Below are 26,319 nucleotides of genomic sequence, written 5' to 3'. Positions count from 1 at the left end.
AAACATCAGTAATACCAATGTGGCAGGATTTTGAATATCCGTGGTAGCAGTGGGAATAGCAACTTTTAACGTAGGTTCCTGAAGATTTTACTTCAAGTACAACAGTGTGGCAGTCACCCGTTTTTAATGCCTCCGGGAATTGGGTTGAGGGTCGGAGGTGAGTAGAACTGGCTTGTGACCGTGTCCGGTCATTGGCTTTGGTATTAGTTCATTTCAAATGATTTGAACAAAAAATAAAATTTGTAGCAGTTGGTATACACCATGTTATATCTAAATCTATTCATTAATGTCAGAGATGAAACATGCAGCCAATATGCCTTCCCCATTGTATTCACTTTGCGTGAAGAGTTTGAATGACCTGCAGGTAATATATCTCTTTTCGTTGAGTATTTACGAAATTACGTATTATGTGTTTATTTCTTGCTGTAGCCAAGTTACTGCAGTCCTCACAGTTGGCAACGCTGCTGGAAATGAATACAGATACTGCCAGTCTTCTACGTGTGGTGCAACAGGTGGCAGTGTGGGTTCAGGGTAACTGGATTGTACTGAGTGACGTTTATGCAAAGGATATAGCTAGTAGCATTAATGGCGTTCCTGCAGAGCTCATGTGTCAGGACAGAGATTATGTCGTAAGTTTAAAGTACTAACAGTGTGGAGTACCCCAGATTTCTACCCACTTACCTGCATATCCTGTCAATAAAATGTGATTAATCAACTAATTGGGGTGTTTGTTTCTTTGTTCTTAAAAGTATAATGGAAAGATGCAACATAGAAAAACTGGTTTGCAGAATTATGCAAGCAGGCGAGTTGTGAACAAAGTGGAATGCTGAAATGTCAAACTGTCACCACCATTTATTTTGATTTTAGTTTGCAGGTGTCTGTTTCGAATATCAACCAGTGTTGGCCATCTTGCCATTAAAAGCAGTTGGTGCAAATGGCTATCAGGAATGGTCTTGATATGTCAGATTTTGCATGTAGTACTGTACAAATATATTTTTCCATCAGTATGCTGTCAAATATGAGTGAGATTGTTTTAATGTAGTTGTGTATTATTTTTATTTCAGCTGTACCTGTTCCCTCAGAATCAGCTGAGAGTGTCGAGTGTGATCAGGTTGCCATCAGAAGAGATAAAGGAGATTCTGGAACAGGTCAACAAGAGGTGGGAACTGCTGTTGCAAGTTGATAAGGCATTTATCAGCCGGTGAGTTTACTGAGTGGAATAAGGTAGTACACATTCACAATCACCATTATTACTGAAACGTTACCTGTTTCTTCTCTCCGTGTCCAATACAGGTTTTCTTTCCCCACTGAATCAGCCGCACTGTATTTCTGTTGCTAGTACAGATTTACTATTATAATAATCCAAACTACAGTCACTGTCTCCAGGCGACTCCTCAGTATCGTCCCTCGCGTGCATGTGTTGTTATATAAAATCATGCATTCAAACTAAACTGACAAGACACTTAGTGCCATTTTTTGACGTAAATACATCTATATTTTAGGGTCAGTGTCATTCGGCAAAAAGTGGAATGAAAAAGTGTAACTGCATTGTTATGTTACCTTGGAAACGTCAATTGTTTACTCGGCATTGTTGTTACCTATAAAACATTTCATTACATTACATTCAGCTACCACAGACCCATCTTAAGTGTAACTAATTCAAGTTAAATAAGCAATGTCTTAATCAAACTTCACACAATTGTAAAGCATGTATAAAGGAAATGTTTAGAATAAAGCCAATATACAAACTTCCTTTCCGTACAGACGTATTTACGTCTAATTCTCCGGAACCGTGGTTCCACTATCACTTTTAATGTGTTTCAACCTCAAGAGGTCATCATCAGTGGCAAATGAATTCATTCATATTAAATCATACAATTCATAAGGCAATGGTTTGTTATAAACCATACTTTATGTAATACCACACTGGATGTTAATTGCACAAGAGTTGGTGTATTATCTAAATTGAGTACTTAGCTTTATGTCCACTGGCCTGATTTCCGTTGTTGGTCTACGGTGAGCCGCCGTTGCAATCTCTGTGCCTGTGAACTTCATTGGAGTTGTGGGTGTTCTGCTCATTTATGATGTTTTCCTTTCTGCTAGTTTTATAATGTGGAATTTTTCTAAAATGTCAAGCATTTTGCCTTTTGAGGCTATTTTTAATATGTCCATGATATCTTCTATGGGGGCCGTATTTGTGTCTGTGGTCGAGGATGTGTTGAGCGTATTTTGAGTTTGTTACGTTGAATCTAATGTTGTGGACATGCTTTTTAAATCTGGTTTGAAATTCCCTACCGGTTTGGCCAATATAGACCTGCTCGCAGCTACTGCATTTTAACTAATATACACCACTTTTACACACCATTTATTTATAACACTAAGTACTGCATAAATTTTACATTTGTGTTAAACATTACATTCCTAACGCAGGCTAGTTCACTCTATCTCAACAACACTCTGTTTACAAGGTAGTATATTTGTGTCATATTGTGAATTAAGTTAATATTTTAATATTTTCCGTCAAATCACAATTTTTAATAAGATGATAAAATATAAAATATAATTTCACGTTCCGCATCAAATGATCGATTTACAAATTGGAACGTTTTTTACGACATGTTTCGGTTATATTTAACCGTCCTCAGGTATAAATTAGATTGGTAAATTTTAAAACTCGAATTACAATCCTTTTAAAATGTTATGCATTTTATTGAAGATGTTCTTATCAGATTACTCTTATATATTAGAACGAAGGTCAGATGAACCACGCCATATAAAAAACAATACCACGGTTTCCACTTAGAGAAAGTTGAGCTAGCCTTTGCCATTTTACTCAATGCCAGGAAATGACATCAACACATTCCTACATTCAGATGTCTACTATACTTAATTCTATGTAACTTCAAATCTCTGCATTCCTAATTTATTTTTATTTTATTTTTAGTGTTCTGTTCTTCTTGAAGCAGCTAGACGATTTTATGAAGCTGAAAGCGGTACCGGTTCGATTCCAGCTCGCTATCTCTCGCAAAGCCATTACCGACCCCATCGCAGTCAATTGGCTGTCCGCTATTGCTCCCAATCTCTGAGACTACGAGCAGTTCAAATTAGCGTTCAAGAGGAACTTTTGGCCGGCAAGGAAGCAGAGTATCGTGAAGTGTTCGATTTATCAGTATCGATAACAAAAGGGCTCGAGTTTTGAGCATGTCCGAGCACTTATTGAAGTACGCGGTGCTCCTAACAACAGGCCACGGCCACAGGGCCAAGTCAGGCGGGATTATGTGCCGCTTAGGCCACCTTATAAACATCGCCGAAACGATAACTTGAATTCTGGAAGGTCCTATATGCACTCAGGACCACAAGGACGGCAAAATGGAACAGGTCCAAACAGCCTAAACACTTCGGCCAGTGATTTCTTCATTTCTTCTTCTTTGGCCCTACAGCCTGATGTGAGCCTTGGCCTCCTCAACGACCCTCCGTCATCTGTTTCTGTCTTGCGCCACCAAACTCCAATTCCTGCATCTCAACACCCTTGCATCCTCCATCAATGATACGGATATTGTTTTTGACGTAAATACGTCTATACGGAAGGGTCATTCGGCAAATCAGCGTTAGTTACGAAGATGTCAGATCCAGCGCCGAGTCACCTTCAAACGTTCATCCCTCAGGAATGGTAAGAGTAAGGGTAATGTAACCTATATGTAAAATGATCAGTAAATAAGGACCTTTAAGAATCCGTAATGTATTTTGTTGTAATTATAACTGTTTGTACATTTATTGTGATTTTAATGAACCAATGTGTACAATTTTTCAATGCATCTGGCGCGTTAAGAGATGGATCTGGACATATTGCGTACGAAATACGTATTGCATGAAATGTTGATAATCTAAAGTGCACAAATTTCATAACATATTTCAGCTACCACAGACCCATCTTAAGCGTAACTAATTCAAGTTGAATAAGCAATGTCTTAATCAAACTTTACGCAATTGTAAAGCATGTATAAAGGAAATATTTGGAATAAAGCCAATATATAAACTTCCTTTCATTGTATTTATTGCCTAAATATAATTTAAATACAAAGACCGAGTTTGGCAGGCATCTCTAGGGGAGAGTTTAGAAAAAAAATATTGAAATGTTTCAAAATTTTCGAAAAATCAAAAAATGCTGGAAATTGCCTGAAAAGCGCACAAAATCAAATATTTTTGAAATATTTGAAAGAAAAAAAAATTGAATGTGATATTTTTCAAATTATTTTTTTGTGTGCATTTTGGACAATTTCCAGTGTAGTGGATTAATTTCAGTTAACATATGGTAAATTAGGAATGACGCCACGGTGGTCTACCGGTTAGAACGCTGGCCTTGTAATCCTGGGGTCTCGGGTTCGATTCCCGGCGGTGCCCGAATTTATAACTTGTATTGGGCAAGGCCGTGGTCTAGGCAACACGGAGTTTTCCTCCGTGGCATCCCAACAATTACTCCATTCACACACAGAAGAAGGCAATGGCAAACCACTTGTGGATCATCTGCCAAGAACATATATGAACAGGTCCCAGTCCGAGAAAAGGATGGAAGGATCCTGTTCATATGGAACTTTATTCTCTCCTAATTTGAACATTAGTGTTCTTGTCAACATCACTGTGCCCTTGGGGTCTAATGGTTAACCTAGTATTCAACAACCAATAGTTGGAGATGCTAACAAATTTTAAGAAAACTCCCCAAAATTAAATCTGATGATATTAAATCTATGATTCTGAAATTTTTACATTTTTGCAACACTTCGTTGTGAATCCTTTATCCTTACTTCTGGCAGTTTCGACTCCACATCAGCCATCACCCGCACTTCTGCGCCCATGGGTGGTGATGCTTTATACTCACATTATTTTTACTTTACACAAAACAAATTTGGCCAACGGTGGCCAAGGTTAGGTTAATATGTACAATAAGTTTGAACTTCACTTCATAGCATGCACATAACGCTTTATTAAGAGTCTATTACTTGATAGTATTGTAAATGTGAGAATTTATGACTGTGGGGATTTTTCTGCCAGGAATTTTCATGTGGGCTTTTGTCATGGAACCATAATCATTTACGAAAGGCTTGGAATAAACACTCGGAATATTTATTAACAGTTGAGTGTCTTTTAAAGCTTTGAAATTTTAATTTGGCTTTAACCCACTCTTGCACTCGCTGCTTCCTTCCAAATCCATACTTCAATTGTTTACTCGTTGCTGGGGTAGGCAGGTTCTGTGACAATAATAAACAGCACTGAATATCATTGTTACAAAATCTTATGTTGCCTAGCAACAGTGGGTAAACATTTTGTTAGTAAGTCATTCGTTGTTGAGAATCAGTAGGTAAACGGAGTGTGATAAGAGCTGTGTGAGGATGTCAAACTACAAGTCGAAAGCTCGTAAGTACATTAACGTATACCGAGGCTTGTAACACACACAGATTCAAAAAAATAAATACATCTGCAGTGTTTTAGACGTATTTTTTTATTAAATAAGGACCAATTCTGAAGCACCAAACATGAGCCTACTTGTATTTAGATTAAAATTTAATCTGCAGCTCTCCGTATTACTTTTAATTCATGATTCGAGCAATCAGAGTTCAGGATAGTGCCAAAATAATTATTAATAACATTACGTTTGTATTTTTACATGGGTTTATCAGCCATGTTCAACCAGCACGAACGATTGATATATCTTTGTTACTTTTTGAAGCACAGAATTTTTCTAGCAAGGTCCCCGTGGGCTGTTTTAGTTTCAAAAATTGCACCATCTGGCTTCCGAGTAAACATAATTGCCCACCCATGGACCAAAGCATGTCAATTTTCGCAAAACTTCGATGTTACACGAAGACAGACGTTACAACTGTTCATTATCTCTCAAATTTTAATTTGACTTTAATCCACTCTTGCACTCGCTGCTTCCTTCCAAATCCGTACTTCAATTGTTTACTCGTTGCCGGGGTACGGCAGGTTCTGTGACGTAATAATAATCAACAGCACTGAATATCATTGTTACAAAATCTTATGTTGCCTAGGAACAATGGTCAACATTGTGTTAGTAAGTCATTCTTTGTTGAGAAAGGATTTATGTGAGGATGTCGATCAAATCGAAAGCTCGTAAGTACATTAACGTATATCTGTTCACTTCATTCTACTGCTACTCTGTTTTAATATCGAAAAGATGTCAGTGAGGAATTTCATACCACACGCAAGCCCCTTCATATACCGAGGCTTGTAACACACACAGATTCACAAAACAAAATTACAGCTGCAGTGTTTTTTGACTTTTTTTAATAAGGGCTCATTCTGAAGCACCAAAGAACAAGATCTGCAAAGACAAAAATATTCCCAATTCTCTCTGTGAGTGTGAAAAGTGTTCTCTTACTGTGAAGGAGGAATATATTTCAAAGATTCAATACGATGTTTTGAATATTGACTGAATACTCGTGAAAATCTGTTCCTTTACCCAGCTCATGCAATTAACTACAAAAAATAACAACTTTGGACTGGTGACAGTAAGATTGATTGGGAACGTGGAATAAATGTAAGAAGGAATTGGGCGTGGCCTATTTTACGTCACTATTTACAGCATTTTCTGGGGGCGTGATGCTGACCACCTCCCCCCAAGCGCCTACATGGCGCATAGTGGGACAGCTTTACTTCACGTTTAAAGCATTTCCTCGATTTAAGACACTTTTTCGCATTTTAAAACTTCATGTATCTTTTCATCAAAACCTACAACTAGACGAAGGATAAATCTGACAATCGATTAAATACGACAATACTGTGATAGGGTTGGCCATGTCTTTGTCAGTTTCACCCACCTCTGGCCCTCACAAAATGTCCCCCCCCCCCTCAAAGAGGTAATTTTCCACTTCCATACAAAGCCTGTATTACTCATTTTTAAATATGTCTCCCACATAATATATGTGCAGATTTAAGTTTAAAACAATGCGATCTGCAATGCATTTTGGGTTCTTCCATAGGCCGTGAGCCCCCTCCGAGGTATGAACCAAAGAGTAACAACGGAGTGAACGGCAATGGTGAAGATTCGAGAATGTACAGAGTAAGTTTTTACTCAATTAACCTCCAAGAGTGGAGTCAAGCTTAAAAGGACGACAGGCGATCAGCTGATCAAGTACCTGAAGGTCCATTACCATGTTCACAAGAGCACGACTTTGGACCTTGACCTCTCCTACAGATTCCTGCATGTCGATTATTTTCAGGACATTTGTTTCCTTCCCTCTCAATGCATGTACCTGATACAGTAACATCAGAACCGACCAAAAACCTAGACAGACTCTCATATTACACTTCAGTGCAATAAGCCTCTAGTCAAAATACCATTAAATCTGTCTCTAGCGGAAACTGCAATGAACAGAAGCTGTCCTTACGGGATAAGTCTCCATTCCCATGGAGAAAACTACGATAAACAGAAACTGTTTGACTAACAATACATTAGGAATGACAGAGACTGCATTAGTTTTATTTTAAGCTCACACAAGTGTAGTTTGTACTCCAGTTCCTTCAAGTTATCTGGAAGAAACACATTTCTCGGTAACCACAGTGTACATGTGTAGTATGAATTTCTAACTTATGTTGTTCATAAACAGGTAAATCTTTTGGGGTTTGTACACGTTTACTTCTCTAGAAGTGGTCACTGGCTGATTCAAAGAGAAAAGATAACTGGTCCTTTTGGTTATCGGGCAATGAGGTTCTCCTATAACCTATAATCCTATTCTTTCAGGAAAACAATGGTGGTAGTGTGAATTTTAAAACGAACAGTACAAAGAGGAACTCGACAAAGTCAGGAACACAAGGTGCACGTTTTGGGTCACCTTACAGTCAGAGAAGTAGCAGGATGGCTTCTTCTGCTACTAGACCTATCACAACAAACCACCCTTCAGAGAATGAGGATGACAGTGAGCACAATAACTTGGAAGCACAGTTCGCAACCACAAAGAATCAATTTGATTCACTGCAAACCGACCTTCTTAAAAAACTGGTGAGAATCTCAAAGCAAATGCTTATTTTTCATATTACGCATTCTTTGTACGAAGAGCATGAAATGACAACCTCGGTTACTCAGTGTGTCCACATTCCGTCTGCGAGTTTCATGTCTGGAAGTATCAACATTTTGTTTACGAAACTTGGAAATTGAGGAAAAACATATCCAGTTTCTGAAAAACTCTGTTCTTTTGAATACCAGACGATGGGCAAAGTCCGAGAATTTAGTGATCCCGAGTGTAACAGACAATTGTCAGAAGCCTTTAAAATAGCCTAAAAGTTGTTCGGCATACTATTATGTGCCATTCAGGTCTAATTTATCCCTATCTTACTTCGACCTTAAATCAGACATCATCCGTGTCCCATAAAATAGCTAATCACAGAGAAAACTAGTGGATGATGTGAAATGTATATCTCAGTCTCATCAACATCTACAACACGCGAAGCAGATTTGTCTAATCAACAGAGTGGCAGTACCTGCAGTAAAAGACCACCAAAACCATTAGACGGACGTAACACAGCAAAGAATTCAAATGCAAAATGGAGCTAAAAAGTGAATCATTGTGCATGGTTTTATTTCAGGAGAAACTTACAAAATTGCAAGAACGCCTCACTGAAATTCGTGAGAAGGTATTCACTATGACAGGGAAAGATTTAGGATGCGTAGAAGAAATTAGAATTGTTGGTTCTGGCCACGATGGAGAAGATGAAGTCAATGGTAAGCTAAAGTATTCATGACATTTCTTCATGGCATTTTCCAGAGAATTTATATTATGTCTGATACAGTATTGTCATTCTTGAATGACTTCCCTGTTTCCTCAATGTTCCTTCTGCTGCCATCTCCAGTAATCACTTACATAGAGACGCAGTCATGACTGAGTCGAGGTTTAAACCGGCCACTTTATGAGTTACGAAGTCGGTCATTTAAAGGGTTATAAAATCAGCCACTTAGCCTGGAGAGTGACTGTGCGTCAATGAGGTAGCCAATCAAGTGGTGAGTCACTGCGTCTATTAGTCAGAAAGGCAGAGACTGAGTCGCTAAGCCACCAATTCAGGCTCCCGAGTTCTTAGCCGCAAGCTTCCTGCAGACTAAGCACGACAAGAGGTCAGATGTTTCTTTGTGGTTCTCTGTTTTGCTTTCTCTCCTTCCCAAATTCTTTTCATTCTTGCTTCATCAAATTTCCCAAAGTCCATCCAGGTGAACGCCAGTAGAGTGTCTTAAATCAGTCCACAGTCGCTTGCATCCATATCCTCCTGAGTCCGTTTGATGCTGTGCGGTCTGCATTAAACAGAATGCAAATAAACTAATAAAAAGTTTTTCTCTGTTCCATGCCTTCGTCTTACATTCATTGACTGCGTTCTTAAAAATATTCTTATGCATGCAACAATGTTGCAGGTGATCACGTCCTTAAGCATGAGGACAGAGAGAAACGGCAGTCAGAGAAGACCAAGGCTGCAGACGAAGAAATTACGGAATCGAAGGAGGGAGATGATAAAGCTAAATCGAGGTTTGTCTTGCATTCAATCCATTTCCTTTGTAATCCTGTTCTCCTTCTACACGATATTATCTTTTTCCAAACCAATTCCATCGCACAGTTTTCGTCGAAAAGTCAAAACTCACAAGGTCAATAAATTACATGTTATCATGCATTGAAAAGTATCACGACTGTATTCACAAAATTCCATAATTTGATTTAATGCTGAAATAATTTATTCAAGGTCACATCTTCATGCCATTCCTCTGTAAGTTTGTTTTAAAATCATCATCCTAATTACAATTACATCTGCATCTTCGGATTTTCTTATTAAAATATTATATGCATTTTTTCCTTGCTACGTACTAGGTGCAATTTAAGATACTTAGAGAATTACAAAAATTGGATCCAACATACGTCAAGTAAACTAACCTCTAAGTACCTACGTGTATGGTACTAGCATAAAAAGGTTCAACACTGCTAATATCAGATACTAGACAGAGTCTAAGCCAGTTTAATCCCACCCACCCATCCAGGGTATATCCCTGAATCCAGAAAACTAGCTGTCTGGTACCATCTTAATTTTACCCTCCATTTGCTTCTCGATCTTACAAAAGGCCAAATTCTGTGTGCATCACTTGTTTTTCCCATAATAAACTCCTAAATTTAACTTCATTTCCAATGGCACGTGACATGAAAGTCGCAATGTTCTGCATTATATTGCATTGTGCGATGCACATAATATCTTATATTCCCCACTTCATAACTCTTGGGTTCTTAGCAATTTATTTTCAAGCGCTTTTAATTTATATCCTTCCCACAAGGCGTCAGACGCCACCAGGAAAGCAGCTCGTCAGTCATAAATTCCTCCAGATCAGAAAAGGTTTTGTATCTACAGCAAAGATGCAACTGCTCCCATATGTTCAGTCCTCTAAGGTCGATTTTACCATCTCATTTGTGTATGATTATGACTCTAAAGCCACAAAATTTATGATTCTTGTTTTTTCTGTGTGCGCAGCAAATCCCAAAACGACCTAAATGAAGAGAGAGAGACGGACAGCAGAGATCGTAAGAAAAAGGTAAGCCATAACAAGAAGAAGTGAATTTCACAAATTATTACCTGCACATTTCAAGTGTTCACTCAAAGTTACTCCGTAACAAAATTGATCACACTGACCTCTTCTTTCTTCTGCTCCTTATTCTCCTCCACTCCATTTTGTTTTCTCTTCTCTCCTCTTTGCAGATACTACTCCCTCCTCTTTTCCTCATCTCCTCTTCTTTTGCATTCCACGTAGACTCAGCTCCCCCTCCCTTCAGTCCGAATACACGAACTGACGACGTCTCTCTGCATCTCGAGAGCGAGATTTCTCTATTCTCTTGTTATTTGTTGTCAGTCACTTAATTAATCTGCAAAACACTTTTCTTCTTCACTTCTCTCTGCATCCCTCACGCTGAATTGATCTACACTGAAGATGGGCGACCCTCACGAATTGTGAAGTTCCTTACTTTGTTACACGTTCTATTCCAATATGAACTTAAACCCACAAAGGGTCAGGTATTTTACAAGACTCCTTGTTCCTGACACTCGCAATACGTCCTCGTCTCACCAAGTAAGAGGCCAAAGTTCACAGCCACAGGCAAAATTACCAGATTCTATGAACAGAATAAAATTTGTCAGTTTGGCTACACTGCTTTACGATAAGTACTTCTTTTTGGTGGTGGGCCCAGGTGCTTGGCGTGCAGGCAAGTCAGCTTTAAAGCTTTGGTTTATTTCATCAAGTGCACTGAAATTCCCGAGTCGAGTCATAACCCTTATACCACATATTACGAGACTGGTAATTTAAACTCTCTTTGTAAATAAAGTTTTAATGCACTGAATGCAGCAGGCAACATTTATTGCATTAAGTGAAGTAAAATTACCACATCTTGTAAAAGCAGCATGTAAAGGGTAGAAGAGATGTGAAGTTGTCCGTGGGGCTAAGAAGCCTTAAGCGACGCGACGTTGTGAGATTGGACAATTTAACACTTTCTTTGAACAGAGTTTTAGTATATTCAGTGCTGCTGGCATTAATTCATTTTAATACGCTCCAATGCATGAGTTGATGTAAAATTCAAAATATACAAAATGCTTACAGAAATCTTATTCATTTTAAAGGAAAAGAAGGACGTTAAAACAAAGAAGAGTAAAAGTAAGTGGAAATTTTGGAGAAGGAAGAAGAAAGTTTCCAAAGAGTCTTCAGACAGTGAAACAGACAACACCAAACGGAAGAAGTAAATTTGTTCCAAGACCATGACAGAATCTATAGAATGTTGTGCTGTGTAGTTGAGTAGACGTTTACGCTGTCATCTTAATGGAGCTTACTGCCTCCATCATCAGGGCGATGAGTAAGCTGTGGATGAAAGATGGGGTTCAGATGTGGAAACAGGTTGAGCAGGTCACGGCTGTCCCCCAGGGACTTGATGGTATGGATGAACTCCTTCGAGTTCTTCCATGGTATGGAGAATTTCCCAGCTGTCCAGCAAACTGGCTGGATGCTGCTGAGTGCACTGGAGCCTTCATCTGTCTGTTTCCCATCAGACGTCAAAAGACCCTTCTTCCAGCAGAGAACTGATGGCCATCTTCTCTGCTGGACCTCCCAGCCACTTCTTGTGGCAGGTGACTCATGGCCTCCTGCTCATTGGTGTGGAGAAGGCTGTTAGCTCTCTGCCAGAAGCAGCAGCAGCTGAGGAGGTCAAACAGGGGAAAGATGGAATTCTGAAGGCCACCAGTAAACCCAAGCTTGACCTGTCCAAAGCCAAGGTTCCGCATTGTCAGCCCTGTTCCCATATCTCAACCATTTATCACCCTGATGATGGAGACAGTAGGCGTCTATGAACATCAGTGAACTCATACCAGACTTCATGGTGCAACATCCCAGCAGCCAGTCATGTAACTTGGTGGTTCCGAACCTTTTCTTATTTACGTGTCAGCAGAGATGGGTGGCGATTTGTGACGACCACAACCCTCTCTACTTCATATTGTACATCGCAAATAATGTTTAAAAAATAAAATTATTAGTAGCACGTCAAAATATGTTTATTTTGAACCAGCTGTTCCCCTTCCTATTGCTTCCAGTTGCCAAGCGACTGACCAAACATTTCCAAAGTAATCAAAATATTTACACTTGTGGCTCTTCACTTGGCTTTCCTCCTAAAGGACGGAATGTCATGAAATAATGTGGCTGTACCGTAGGATGATTTTTTTCAATTTCAAAGCCTTCCACACTGTGATCATTTCTTAGATAATTGTGCAAGACACTAGCAGCCATGATCACTTCGTCTTTTCAGGACTCAGTCAAATTCGGCAATAAAAGATTCTCAATTTTTGAGTAAGAATATCGAAAGCATCCTTAACAACTCAGTGTGCTCTTGACAGTTTGTAATTATATACCTGTGTTCTCTCATCATTTTGTGCTAAAATTCCTGAGTAAGTGCGGAGCAAATACCTCTTCTGGAGAACTGTTTCATCAACAACCATTACACTGTTAGGCAGTGCCTTACGATTAGGGACACTGCGTGAATTTGCTTCTAGAGATTTTACTAAAACAGATCTTGAGAAAAGACGCCCACCATTTGACTTTCTGTATCAACCAACATCAATGATTACAAACTTATAATTAACATCAAGGAATGCTAACAGAAGCACAGAAAATGCCTTTTTGTAGCTGAAGAAAAGGGATCCACTATTATGCGCTGCCTGTTCTTTCAACGTTTCCCATCAATAGCTCGGGTGCATTTAGGGAAGTGCCATACCAAATAAAATTCTTCTACTACATTCTTCAAAATTTCTTCTGTAGGTACTGGTAATTCTGCTGGTGAAAGTTTCTTCCAAATTGCTTAGCAGGATCAATGCACAGTTGAGGGTGCAATTCTATAACTGAAGCTCATAGACATTTGTGAATTCCCAGAAGCCAAAAATCTGCTAGTGATTATGGCATTAATAAGTAACACAGACGATGTACTTATTATTTTCTAATCGATTCATGCTCATGGCCGTAGCACGGTCAAAGCTTTGAACCTCTGCCTAGTTGCTGGTCAGATGGCCGGCAGTGTAGGGAGAGGCTGTACGCAGTTGTATTGTCTGCGGGGCCAAGATATGGCCACCACATTGGAAGCCATAGTATGGGCCGTGGCCACAGCACGGGAAATAAATGAAAGGGGTCGAGCCATAAGGCTGGAGGCTAGTCTATGGGCTGACTAGTTGAGATGATGTGACCCTACAGAGGATTTCCATATTTTTTCCTCCATGACAAATGCTGTAGGATCTGTATCGGGAGAGGCAAGCCTGTTTACTGATGTTTGCATTTGCACCAATGTCAGACAGTCTGGAGTTTTCCCAGTCACTTTGGCACGCAGACAAACATGTACGTCTTTATGTAAACTGTCCATTGGTTTTGTACAGTTCTGTAAAACATTGTAACAAATCTGCCAAATATCAAATTTTAAAATAGTCATTCATCATGAATACAACACATGGAGAATTTTGTATTCATTTCTGCTCTACATGTAATTATTTTACAACATTTTGCAAAAGCACATTTGGTGGAATTGCCCCGATATACGAGGTAATTCTGCCATGTGCCCTGGATAGTACCACACTATACAAATCCCATGCAAAGACACTGCTTTCAGTTAACATATGCATTTATTTATTCACTGTATTTTGTATGGTCACACTGCCTGGAACCGGGGTTATACCGCTCCAAAAAGCGAAATTACCCCAGACGTGGCTGACACAGCACATTACATATTCCAGCCTTAACCCAACATGTTACAAGACTGCAGATTCAGAAGAATAGACATACATATTTGTACTTTCAAACGTTATCGTTTGTTTTATGAAAAAAATAACACTAAGTTACACTTACCGTGCAATCTGCTAACTTTGAAACTCAGAAGAAACGTGCCTACAATGAGATTTTTCTTCACCACACACGATAACAACAACTTGATCCGCCATTACAGTCCTAGACTGTTTATATGTTTTCCCCAGAGATGTCAGTGTGAACAAAGCGCACTCAATTCAAGTACTTTGAAAATAATTACAGTGGCTACATTACATATAGGATGACGCGATTCCCCCCATTTCCCCCTTCATGTTTCTTTAACGCTAAATGTTATTCAGAAATTATTTCATCATTTACATAGAGTCATTCGTGCACATGCTGGAAGTAGTAGATCAAACGTAAATTGAACTTTAACCAAGTATCGAGATTGGGATTCATATTATAGCTGCCATGAAACATAACACATATTTGGGTTACAATTATTAGTAAATGAGAATCTGAAACATGGAATCTTTCATTTCCATACAGTTGGTGTGAGGATTTGCTCCATTCAAATAGAAGGAAAACTTTTCAATAGAAGTATAATTTGTTCACATGCACCTACCAAAGATATATCAGAGGATGGGAAAGATGATCTTTATGATGCTTTCGAAATAACCTATGAAAGATGCCCTAGAGATGACATATAATTCGTAAATAGAGACTTCGTGCTTAAATTTTAAATGAATACCAACTGCTTACTTATGTAGGAAAACACAATATGTATGAAATAACCAAAATTAACTGATAAACTTTGCTCCATCATAAAAAATGCTGATAGCTATTTATAAAGCTATATGGAGACCTCCACATGTTGACAAGTGCTGGACCAAATGTAGAGATGTAACGAAGAAAGCGACAGAAAAAGTGGTTGGCACAAAACAAATGGTAATTCGAAATGAATGGTTTCATGATGAATGTGCACACGCAACAGCAGTGAAGAAGAGGGCATATCTAATTATGCAACAAAGACATTGAACAATGGCTAGATGGGAAGTCGATTTGGTACATGCTCAGTTTCTGTAAGCAGACCCTTACTCCTGACTAATTTTCCTCGTTCTCAGAGCGTGAAGAACGCTAATCTACAATTTCAGTTAGTCTCCTGGGCTATTCAAATCCATGCATATGCATTATTTATGGGCTAAGGCAAAATAAGATTTGAGGTTTCATTGGTATTTCATGTAAGTTCTTTCTCAAAGATACTTGTGTGTCCTCGTTCTATATAAATACATTTACACATTATTCACGCACACTGTACGCTACTGTTTTGGAGAATCACTCAAGAATGATCTAACAGTAAGTATTCCTCACTCTTGAAACCAACTTATGAGGGGTAGTAATTAAGTCGTATTAGGTACATATATACCCTGAGTGGGCCCTGTCCTTCTTGAAAAGCTTCTTCCATTAAATTCTTCATTCACAGACAATCTGTTTGCCATTCTGCCGTGAATGAGTCCATCCAGCATGCCAGACCTCCGTATTTACAGCCCCCGGAGGTAGGGTGACCCAGCTATCCCCCAAAGGCACTAGGTAGCTTAGGGGTGCCAGTCCCCATACCCACTGATTTGGGTACAAACTCATCCACATCTGTTACAGCGTATGTTACATCAAATACCAAGACAATTACTGCTTTTGAAGAGATTTGGTCAGTGAGAAGAAAATGAACATGTATTTGTATATCGTGGAGCCACTGGCAGGTGTTATTCAGAAAATAAATAAGTAAATAAAAGAAAAAATATACATACAGACAATATTTGCATTACCATTGCATCTTATGAGGCTGTCAGCATCTCAGGAGTAGGGCAGGTTGTAGCCTTTTCCTGCTATTCCTAATGCTTATATGGACAAAGTTTTTCATGAACGAAATACAAGAAAATCTCTTTGAAAATATACGTATTTCATGTATGGTATCACACTGTTTGAAATTATGTAAGAAATGAAAATTATGCATGAAATTTTGAACCTGGAATGTCAAGAGTCAGGCTCCTTGAAATTAACATCAGGAAGTCTAGGAAAATAAAAGTCAGACTTAGTGGGAATACAGGAAGTCACATGGGACAAGAATGAATTTGATCTAGCAAATTATTACATTTTAATATTGATTTCAATACAACCAATAACAGAGAGCTACCTCACATGCAAGTAAGCTTACAAAATAATTTACCTTGAATACATCTGCACCGCCCTCTGAGGTGCTGTCTGTTCATTCAGAAAGGAACCAGATTCTATATTCAATCAACTCCCGAAATAATACATGAAAATTTCATTTGAAGATTTCGATGCAATGGTGGGAAGCAAAGATATTTTCAAGCCAACATTTTTTAAATGGGAATTTAAGTTAAATTAGTAATCATAATGGGGGCGGAGAAGTGCACATTGCCACATCATAAGATCTGGTTGTCAACAGTGAAAAATTCACAGACGCATTATCAGACCGGTTGTTTCTTGATGAAGGACTACAGTCAAGTATATCTGCTGACTGTCCATTCAGAGACGGCTGACTGACACCGACCATTACGTGTTAATTTAATGGGTTTTCAAAAGCAATCAACTGGAAAGTTTGAAATCTTCCAAGATACGAATTCTTGTGGGAAGTAGGTTGTTTACAAAGGACTGTCGCTGTTGAGTGATATCAATTTTCATTGCATATACTGCAGCGACCTTCCACGGTGGTCTAGCGGTCAGAACACTAGCCTTGTAAGCCTGGGGTCCCGGGTTCAATTCCCGGTGGTGCTCAAATTTATAACTTGTGTTGGGCAAGGCCGTGGTCTAGGCATCACGGAGTTTTCCTCCGGGGGCTTCCCTGGTTTCTCCGTGGCATCCCAACAATTACTCCATTCACACACAGAAGAAGGCAATGGCAAACCACTTCTGGATCATCTGCCAAGAACGTAGATGAACAGGTCCCAGTCCGAGAAAAGGATGGAAGGCTCCTGTTCATATGGACCTGTCCTCAGACAGAACACTAAATAATAATAAGATGAGGTGGTCTAGCGGTTAGAACGCTGGCCTTGTAATCCTGGGGTCTCGGGTTCGAATTTATTACTTGTGTTGGGCAAGGCCGTGGTCTAGGCAACACGGAGTTTTCCTCCGTGGCATCCCAACAATTACTCCACTCACACACAGAAGAAGGCAATGGCAAACCACTTCTGATCATCTCTGCCAAGAATGTATATATGTATGAGCAGGTCCCTGACAACCTGAAGAGGTTGGAAGGATCCTGTTCATAATATATGGACCTGTCGTCAGACAGAACACTACAAATAAAAAAAAATACTGCAGCACAAAAAACAAGGCCCTGTGTTTCTTCCATTCAACTAACATTCGAATCAGACTTGTAGCAAAAACAAACAGCAAAATTATGATATGCACTCATTTCAAAACGCGTTCTCCATGAAGAAAGACCCAGATACATTTTTAGCACTGTCTGCATTCTTTGCTTTATCATTGCCTCCAGATTCTCAATTCATAAATGATCTCTTACCAGTAGCATAACCACTATTGAGGGGCTCTTTGACAGGACAAAATGTGACGCTGACCCTGACAATAGTGCCAGTGACATCAGATTGGTCAGAGGTCATGGGACAAGTGTGTGGAACCTGTATCACATGAGTGTGCTCCACGTTGCTTCACAGATGGTGGATCTCTCCGAGAATTGCCACACAAAGGCGTTCAACACTTTTGCATGCAGAAATGCGACTTAGTTTTTGTGTAGTGTCTCTTACTCTTTCTTTATTTTAACCAAACATTGTGACAAATTGTAGAAAAACTCTAAGATATCAAATTTAATGACAGAGTTATTACATGCTATGAGCAAGAAGACAAAAGGGCAGTTTTAAAACTTTGTCATAAACGTGCCTATACATAAGGATTAACACGTTTTATACTTGACACACGGAGAGCCGTTCATCTGGCATGAACTTTATGCTATTTTCTAGTCTGACAGCAAAATTTTATGTAACACACATGAATATTAATTTATAGCAGTCCAGAATAGGAACTGATTATAGAAAAACAAAATTATATTTGATATAGCTTATAGTTCTCAGCCCTGGCACATTTATCCTCCACTCACGCCTTGGCCAGCGCATGCCCCTAATGAAATGCGCTATTCTTTACACGTACCCTCTTTGTCTGTGCACCTCAAAGAATCCACAGCAATTGTGATGTTCAGTGCATCTGCAGAGATGGCATCTGCTCCATCGGTAGAAATTGTACTTGTTGCTTCTGCCTCTTCAGTTATTACAGTTCCTGAGTCTGCAGACATGTCCTCCTCCTCCTCCTCCTCCTTCTGAACACAACAATGCCGAGTAAAGAAATAATGCATCACCAACTACCAAGACAGTCGCATGATCACTGTTCCAGAAGCAGCACATCGCCTCCGAACAGCGACGTAAAGAACTAAAACATCAGAACTATTTAAGAAATGAAGAAAAGTGAAAGACGTTACCAACATCAACAAGGGAATCTGATACTACTAATAATATTTATTCAAGTCATACTGCTCATTCAGGGGTTAAAACACTTGAATAAGACACTAAACTAACCAAGTGTTTTAAACTCCCATTTGGGGGGGTTAGTTTAGTGTCTTACCAAAGATTTTAAAACGCAACCAACCCCACAAAGTGTTTTAACCCTCCATTCGGGGGGTTTTAAAAACTTAACCAACCCCCCGAGGAGCTCCAAAAGGAGCACTCTGCTCTACTTTTCTTAAAATTGTAACTGATTCTTTTATTTGAGCAATGATTTTTTACAGCTGTTCAACCGCAACATAAAAAAGATATTTTTATTCAATGAAAATCATCAATTTATAAAAGCAAACCTGACAAATTAATCTAGCAAGTGACACAAATTCAACATTTGAAATCTTGTAACAGTAACTGAAGCCTCCAAACACGTCTGTTACGTCGAATCTCAGACTATTCAGGGTCAATACAAACCTGTGCTGCTTCCATCTTCTTCAAGCTCATCTTGTATCTCATCCTCCTTCTTCTGTTACTCTCTGTCTTTGTGTCCCTACAGCCGATCTCCTCGACAAGACCCGCGTCTTCTGCCGATGCAGTGACAGCAGCTGATTCCTCGGCAGTGGTACGGGCTTCCGTCACGCCAAGAGCTGAGGCTGTAGCATCCACCTGGCCAACAACATTGTCACCAATCTCACCTTCAAACTGGCCTTCGACCTGATCGTTGAACTGACTTTCGACGTGGTCGTGAATCTGGCCTTCAACCTCATTGTCGATTTGGCCTTCAACTTGACTGTTGACCTGCTGCTTCAAGTTCAAGATGTACACTTCTTGCGACAAAATTAGACTTTTCAGGTGATCAATTTCCTTTCTCTGCCGATCTGCCACTTGCAACAAGCTGCTAGTGTACACTTTGTCTGCATCCAAGAGCAATGTGGCTGTACAGTCTGTAACATTTGATAATTATTTTAAATTGTAAAATTCCTCTTGTGAGTGTATAAAAAACTTTGTCTTGGAGTAAACAGCAACATTTCTACACAGCTATATACGAGGGTCGCTCATTAAGTAATGCCCCACATTTTTTTCCTCAGAACATATTTATTCAAGATGGCTCAAATTTAGTGACAATATAAATCAATGTTTCCTTTACACATACTATTTTTCCACATAGTCCCCATCAACTTGTACGGTTTTACGCCAGCGTGGAACAAGTGCATGCATGCCTTGCCGGTACCAGCTCTTGTCCTGTGCACGTAGCCATGTCCTCACTGCTTGAATCACGCTCTCGTCATCTTCAAATCTTGTTCCGCGGATAGCATCTTTAAGTGGCCCAAAGAGATGGAAGTCGGAGGGTGCCAGATCTGGACTGTAGGGTGGATGGGGTAGCACCGTCCAACCCAATTTGGTGATTTCTTCCCGGGTTCTCAGACTTGTGTGAGGGCGTGCATTGTCGTGCAGGAGCAAAATTTCTGCTGGATGCTTGTGAGGCCGAACTCGTCGAAAACGCTTCTTGAGGGTTTTCAGGGTCCTGATGTACGCGTCTGAATTGATGGTCGCACCTCTTGGCATCACATCCACAAGAATGACCCCATCACTGTCCCAAAAGACAGTCATCATGACTTTTCCGGCGGAGGGAGTTGTCTTGAATTTCTTCTTTCTCGGTGATTGAGGATGATGCCACTCCATTGACTGCCTTTTTGTCTCTGGCTCAAAGTGGTGTATCCAGGTTTCGTCACCTGTAATGATCCGGGACAGAAAGACCTCTCCCTCAGCATCAAAACGCTCCAACAATTCAGAAGAAATCGTTTTCCTTTGAATCCTGTGGTCTGCTGTGAGACTTCGTGGAACCCATCTTGCGCACACCTTCGAATATGCGAGAGCCTGGATAATTGCAATCACACTTCCATTGCTGACTGAAAGCTGTTGGGCCAATTGTCGAGTTGTGATGCGCCGATCCTCACGAATAATGGCATCCGCGCGGTTCAACATGTCTGGAGTGGTGGCTGTGGCAGGACGCCCAGAGCGCGGCAGATCACGGAGCTCGGTTTCTTCACTTCCTGAAGCTTTAACTCTCTTAGCCCAGCGACCAACGGTGCTCCTATCGACTGCACAGCTTCCATACACAGCACACAAACGTTTATGAATGTTCACCACCGTTTCTTTTTCAGCAACAAGGAATTCAATTACAGCTCATTGCTTGTAACGAGAGTCGTTCACAGACGCCATTTTAACAGTTCACTACAGCTCCGCCATCGGTTGGAATCATTTGAAACTCCGTACACGAACGCGGGAAACATCAAATCTCAAGCATGTAAAAGTACACTTTTCTATCTTCATTATTGGCTGAGAAAAAAAATGTGGGGCATTACTTAATGAGCGACCCTCGTACATATGAAACAATGACTTGAATCGAGGAGAATAATTTCTTTAGACGTCATCTCTCTTGGATTATCGGATCCCAAACTTTTATGAACAGGAAGATGGAAAAAGATGAGTGGGTTTTCTGGAGACCAGTAACCCATGTCTCATGCAGTGTACAGAGTAGTCTGAGACTGTTTTTATAAACTGCATGTTGAAATATGTTTATTAAAAACATGAAAATTTAAAGGCTGCAGGTGACACTAAAATTAGCAAGATCTCATAAGCACACATATTATGCATTCACAATTAAGAACTATGCTGCTAGTTAGATATGTCCCTAATCAGAATCTGTAGTCTTCACCATTCGGAATCGCAGATTGCGCATTCGCAAACTCTTGTCTAAATAAAAAGATGCATGGCATTAGAAGGCTAGCCTCTGCATCGGTCTTCATATGGAAGTAAAGAAATCTAATTGTGGGAACAATCGAAGAAATTTGACCCCTGCCACCAATGTCCGATATGCAAAAATTTTGTGCATTTTGAAAAGCACACACGAAGATGTGCTAAGTCTTGGAAAACGTCAAACATTCTGGAAATGACTGTATCCCATCGAAACTGCAATCTTCACAAAAAATTAGAGCATATTAAACATGGAAAATGTTTCTTACCAAACAATTCACAATCCACTGTTTTGCCCTCCCATCTGCTATATAAAACTAAGATTATGTGACACAAAAATAATTAAGGTTGTTATAATGCACTGGCGTAAAATTTTGTCTCACAATTTAAGGGCAGAACACAGACACAGAGAGTTTCAGAACAGGGTGGTGAGAAGAATTTTTGGACTTGAGGTGCAAAGACTGGTAGCAGGAAGGCAGAAGAACATTACACGGAGTATTTTAATGCACATTCTCCCCTAAAAGGATACGATCAAAGAGGATGATGTGAGTGGGAAATGGAGTACCCTTGGGTCAGATGAGAAATGCATACAAATTTCTGTTCAGGAGACCTGAAGGGAAGGGACTACACGCACAACTTTGGTAAAAAAGCGAGGAAAATATTAAAATGAATGTCAACAAAATCCTGTATTCACCTGGCTCCTAACTGTGAACTTTGTAAACAGGGAAATAAAACATTGGGTTCCACAGGAGGTGTGAAATTTATTGACTAGCACAGCAACTATTTCCTCCTGAAGAAGGAAGATCCTGCTTTGTGACGTTACACTGAAAGTACGAATACCCATGAAAGGGCATCCATACCAGAGTGCCCCAGCACGCAGAAGAGATGTCACATGACACGTTTCCAGAGTTACGACTCCTACCAAATACGCCATAAACATTGATCACTCTTATCGGAACCACGGAACAAAATGTAATAGTTCCTGTCCTTGGATTCTTACAGATGGAGATAAATGTATAACGTCACCTTTCGGGAATGAGATAAGTAAAACCTTGAAAATTTTCCCACATTTCCAATAACAATGGAGTTGCCTTCTTCAGGGCAACGATGGTAACTGAAATGTTTTCTAAAACAGACAATTTCGAAACATTTGACGTCAATCTCCAAAAGCTGAATTTCAAAACATGAGAGCAAACTCGCTTCTTCTCTGGAAGCATAAATTAATCTCTAACTCAGATGGCAGAAAAAAGTTAAGTAGAACAAAATAATGAGATTTCTAAAGGGACAAGCGGTAACATGGTAATGAAAATAATTTCATACTGAGGCAATTTTTAGCCTGTACTCTTCGACTCAGTACTTAAATAGAATAAAACTATACATACTCTCTAAGAGGAGTTCCGTGACCTGCTGTTCCAGCTGAGACATCTGCTCTTGAAATTTATTTTGCTCTTCTATCTCATCATGAAGACAGGCTTCATGTTTCTCCACCAGAGATCTTCCGTAACTGAGTTGGTTCTTCAGCTCGGTCTCTGCAACAATTCATGACTGCATCAAATGGTCTGTTGAATTCCCCTTGTGACGGTATTTCACGAAACACAAACCAAGTTTTACAGGAAATATCAACATTTTCATATAGGTATGAGGTTAATAAAATTGTCAAGACAAGCATAAATTTTCTTCGAGCATTGCCTATCTCCACCACAAATTGTTGTCTAAGCTGTTAAATATTAGCATAACAAACCACGACTATTTAGAACAGAAACATTAAAATCTCTTGTGTGATACTGAACACTCAAAATTAAAAATTACGCCCAATGACATACACAATTTCTTACATCAGAAATTGTCGAAAATGTCATGCAAACAAAAGTAATTTTAATTTGCGAATGTTTTGACACCTGTGTGAAGAGTAAATACCCAGATCCACTGTCCTCATCGCACGGTCAATTGAGATCATTGACATCTGGGATGCGAGACCACTTGGTCCCGTGAGTAGTCACCAAGTTTTTTGAAGAACCTGTTGCTTCTATTTACGGTGTGGGAGAGAGCTCTGATACATGGACCAGTTATACAGAAAATGAGGAGGAGGAAATGGACTGAGTTTAAAAACAAGTTTGAATGTTTGGTTACAAAGAATGAAATGTATCGACAATTTGTAATTTTGAAATTCTAATTCTTCCACCCATGATGAAATATTCACTTGTCTTCCACGTTCAGTTTATGAGTCAATTCCAGCTGAGTGAACCATTTCTTAGAAAGCCCATTCATTGTCTCTTACGTTAATGCATCACGAATTTCCACTTGCAGAGTTTACAACTAGGATTTGCACGCTGGTCACCGGAAAACATTTGTCCTATCGAAGAAGGCGTCAAACAGTCTGCCTCTGATTCAGCCTTCACCAAAGAGGGGAGGGTATTTACCCCGCGGGGCCCATCAGACAGAGCTCCTCCTCAACACACATGCCTCAGGCGCAGGAAAAAATTATTCTTGGTCACAACTCGCAGAGAGAAAATTAAACGAACATAATTCATCACCTGAATGCAGGACAGAATCATAATATAAGCTACAATGATTTTCTGAAATCCAGAAAATTTAAAATGTCTGAGAAAGACTATAAAAAAATTGTTTTCTACGAGAAATTATGAGTGGGTTAAATCTGGGAAATTCTTGTTACAATTCTGTTCACAGTTTTCCGATTTCCCACTGCCTTCCCGACTCCAACAGCCAAAACCATACAAAATACAGAAGTAACGAACAATTACTGAAGGTGACTGGAAGAGGGGTCTGGGGGGCACATCTGGACATCTAGAAAAACATGCATTAACATCGTAATTGACAGAATATCATACTGATGTGATTTATAGCCTGCACCCTTCGACTCAGTACATACACAGAATTCCACCATACTTACTGTCTGCACTGAATATCCCGATCTGTTTTTCCAGCATTATACACTTCTCGTTTAATGCTCCATTTCTATCAGTCAGAGTTTTGAAGATTCCTTTCAATTCCCTCACGAGACGAGAACGTGTGACATCAAATGGTCCCATTTACGTAGAGGATTAACCTGAGGACACACAGAATGCAGCATTTTATAATCCAAGAATTCTCTGCAACTTCATAAAGTTAATATTTATTGAAGAAATCTTCATACTCACCGCTGTGAAAACCTCAAATCTTACTTAATATTTATTGTTAAACATTTGTCTCAACTTTGAAATCTGTAAACTTCAGTCACACATAAAATCATGTGTGCATTGGCTGTTTGTGAGTTGCACTGCTATTCATTTACATTTGTCACAGAAGATTTTAGGAAGACTACATTTATTGAAACACAAAATAAGGTTGTGTAAAATAACATGCACTTTCTTTAATGAATGGTTTCGCTTTAAAATTAGCAAGTTATGAAACATTTCAGAGTTTCTATTACACGATACAAGTCAGTTATTGATTAATCCATAACACAAAACAAGGGTCCTCAGAATATCAAATGTTCTCTCTACAATCACTTTCCGTTAGAAGAATATACAGAAGACAGAAAACAACTTTTAACAATCTCTGAATGTGTATTCCCTACCATAATACACATAATATCTGCAACACTTCTCTGCAACATACATCCCCCTTGTTAAGCAAAATAAATTTACAAATTTTAGAAAGTTCTAAATTTATATTCCTTACGATTAATATACAGCTGCGAGGCTACACAACAGAATGATTCAAAACACCTTTAAACCCCGTGTACTCTGGTACACGCTGTCGTTATTTTCTGCTTATGTATGTTTCTCAAACAGCACAATATCAAACGTGTTATCCAGTTTTGGGCGAGATTCTCGACTCACGTTTTTCAGCAACACTCGTTTGTTTCTTTTATCGATGTAGTCTTCGTTAATTAATTCACACTTTCACAACTTGACTTCTTGTAATGTTTCACCTTCGCTGTCTGACAATGCAATGATCCACACTATTTTGAAACAATCGTTTCAACTGCTCACTTTATATTGTTGGGACACGTAAACATGCAATAATTAAATTTCCGGGACTAAGAGTTTGTATTGTTGACAGTCGCACACCTGTTTCATTGTTACGTCACTAAAACATCTGTCACTGTTTATTAACAGCAAAAAGTATGAGCAAGAAGACACTTAAAATAACCACAACAAGCGCCATTTTGCACTGCATTTGTGTGGAAAATGCAGAGAGTGTAAATGGTGTAGTCGCATTCAGAAAAGTGATAGTCGGGACGCGCACAGAAACATTCCGACTACCTCTAAAATCACTGAAAGACATTAAAAGTTTTTGTATCAATCATGCTAATAAGATGTGCCATTTATTATGTCTAATTAAGTAGTTTGGGGCTTGATGTAAAGCAGGACGGTTATAAATGCATTCACAAGTAGTGTAAACTTAGAAATGTAGACTTTTGTTGAAGTCCTAACAACATGGAGAAGGACATCCATGACTTGAACGCATTTTCTTTCGTTTTGATTTGTTTATTTAACGACGCTTCTAGTATCTAGAAAACACGGCGTTGGAGTCATGAATTGTATAGACGTGGAAATGGTTGTGGCCAAATTTAAGGTCGCATCCCTGCATTTTCCTGGAGGGACTGATGAAAACCACGGCTGAGATTTGAACCAAGGTCTTCTGTCACATTCTGTGTACGGACGTTAATAACTGTGGTTACATGTTGCAGAGACCACTGTGACAGCTACACACTCGGCTTTTTATTCAGCT

The 26,319-nt window shown here is 39.4% G+C and overlaps 3 protein-coding genes across 10 annotated transcripts; 2 read left to right on the top strand and 1 right to left on the bottom strand.

The window, feature by feature from the left end:
• Positions 1 to 42: 42 nt before the first annotated feature.
• On the top strand, positions 43 to 4,040 carry LOC110838903 (DNA-directed RNA polymerase III subunit RPC5-like). 3 transcript variants are annotated; one of them, XM_022082560.2, is made up of 4 exons: positions 43 to 157; positions 430 to 629; positions 1,065 to 1,201; positions 3,441 to 4,040. In XM_022082560.2, exons 1-4 carry the CDS (start codon positions 127 to 129, stop codon positions 3,448 to 3,450), a joined length of 378 nt encoding a protein of 125 aa, XP_021938252.1. In that variant the 5' UTR covers positions 43 to 126; the 3' UTR covers positions 3,451 to 4,040. The 3 variants fall into 3 exon arrangements, with proteins under 3 accessions (XP_021938252.1, XP_021938250.1, XP_021938251.1); XM_022082558.2 differs by having other exon boundaries at positions 2,945 to 4,040; XM_022082559.2 differs by lacking the exon at positions 3,441 to 4,040 and adding an exon at positions 1,294 to 2,963.
• Positions 4,041 to 5,276: 1,236 nt separating this feature from the next.
• LOC110840128 (uncharacterized) lies at positions 5,277 to 12,565 on the top strand. 2 transcript variants are annotated; one of them, XM_087345424.1, is made up of 7 exons: positions 5,277 to 5,412; positions 6,999 to 7,078; positions 7,760 to 8,017; positions 8,602 to 8,737; positions 9,416 to 9,527; positions 10,513 to 10,573; positions 11,650 to 12,565. In XM_087345424.1, the coding sequence occupies exons 1-7, from the start codon at positions 5,388 to 5,390 to the stop codon at positions 11,767 to 11,769; spliced, it is 792 nt and encodes a 263-aa protein (XP_087201550.1). In that variant the 5' UTR covers positions 5,277 to 5,387; the 3' UTR covers positions 11,770 to 12,565. The 2 variants fall into 2 exon arrangements, with proteins under 2 accessions (XP_087201550.1, XP_087201551.1); XM_087345425.1 differs by lacking the exon at positions 5,277 to 5,412 and adding an exon at positions 6,039 to 6,129.
• A 3,869-nt stretch (positions 12,566 to 16,434) lies between these two features.
• On the bottom strand, positions 16,435 to 25,788 carry LOC147874304 (uncharacterized). 5 transcript variants are annotated; one of them, XM_087345421.1, is made up of 5 exons: positions 25,425 to 25,788; positions 24,494 to 24,649; positions 22,965 to 23,111; positions 19,300 to 19,769; positions 16,435 to 18,647 (listed from the first exon to the last, which is right to left on the bottom strand). In XM_087345421.1, the coding sequence occupies exons 2-5, from the start codon at positions 24,630 to 24,632 to the stop codon at positions 18,468 to 18,470; spliced, it is 936 nt and encodes a 311-aa protein (XP_087201547.1). In that variant the 5' UTR covers positions 24,633 to 24,649; positions 25,425 to 25,788; the 3' UTR covers positions 16,435 to 18,467. The 5 variants fall into 5 exon arrangements, with proteins under 5 accessions (XP_087201547.1, XP_087201548.1, XP_087201544.1 ...); XM_087345422.1 differs by having other exon boundaries at positions 16,435 to 18,644; XM_087345418.1 differs by having other exon boundaries at positions 16,435 to 18,650; positions 25,425 to 25,787.
• Between the last annotated feature and the right edge of the window lie 531 nt (positions 25,789 to 26,319).

Source organism: Zootermopsis nevadensis, unplaced genomic scaffold, assembly GCF_977971745.1.
Source record: "Zootermopsis nevadensis isolate Lab colony 2312 unplaced genomic scaffold, Znev_1.0 Znev_ptg000009l, whole genome shotgun sequence".
Lineage (NCBI taxonomy): Eukaryota > Metazoa > Arthropoda > Insecta > Blattodea > Termopsidae > Zootermopsis > Zootermopsis nevadensis.
Note: the sequence above shows the minus strand (reverse complement) of the source record. Positions and strands in the feature narration are given on the sequence as shown.

Bases quoted from the DNA above. Each gene is read 5' to 3' on its own strand.
- LOC147874304 (XM_087345418.1), bottom strand. From the start codon at position 24,632: ATGGGACCATTTGATGTCACACGTTCTCGTCTCGTGAGGGAATTGAAA. The intron at 19,770-22,964 runs GTATGTATAGTT...CAAATGTTACAG, and splicing joins CACGGAACTCCTCTTAGAGA to ACTGTACAGCCACATTGCTC. The intron at 18,651-19,299 runs GTTTGTATTGAC...TGTTGTGTTCAG, and splicing joins AGAAGATGGAAGCAGCACAG to AAGGAGGAGGAGGAGGAGGA.
- LOC110838903 (XM_022082558.2), top strand. From the start codon at position 127: ATGCCTCCGGGAATTGGGTTGAGGGTCGGAG. The intron at 158-429 runs GTGAGTAGAACT...TTCTTGCTGTAG, and splicing joins AATTGGGTTGAGGGTCGGAG to CCAAGTTACTGCAGTCCTCA. The intron at 1,202-2,944 runs GTGAGTTTACTG...TTTTATTTTTAG, and splicing joins GATAAGGCATTTATCAGCCG to TGTTCTGTTCTTCTTGAAGC.
- LOC110840128 (XM_087345424.1), top strand. From the start codon at position 5,388: ATGTCAAACTACAAGTCGAAAGCTC. The intron at 9,528-10,512 runs GTTTGTCTTGCA...CTGTGTGCGCAG, and splicing joins GATGATAAAGCTAAATCGAG to CAAATCCCAAAACGACCTAA. The intron at 10,574-11,649 runs GTAAGCCATAAC...TTCATTTTAAAG, and splicing joins GCAGAGATCGTAAGAAAAAG to GAAAAGAAGGACGTTAAAAC.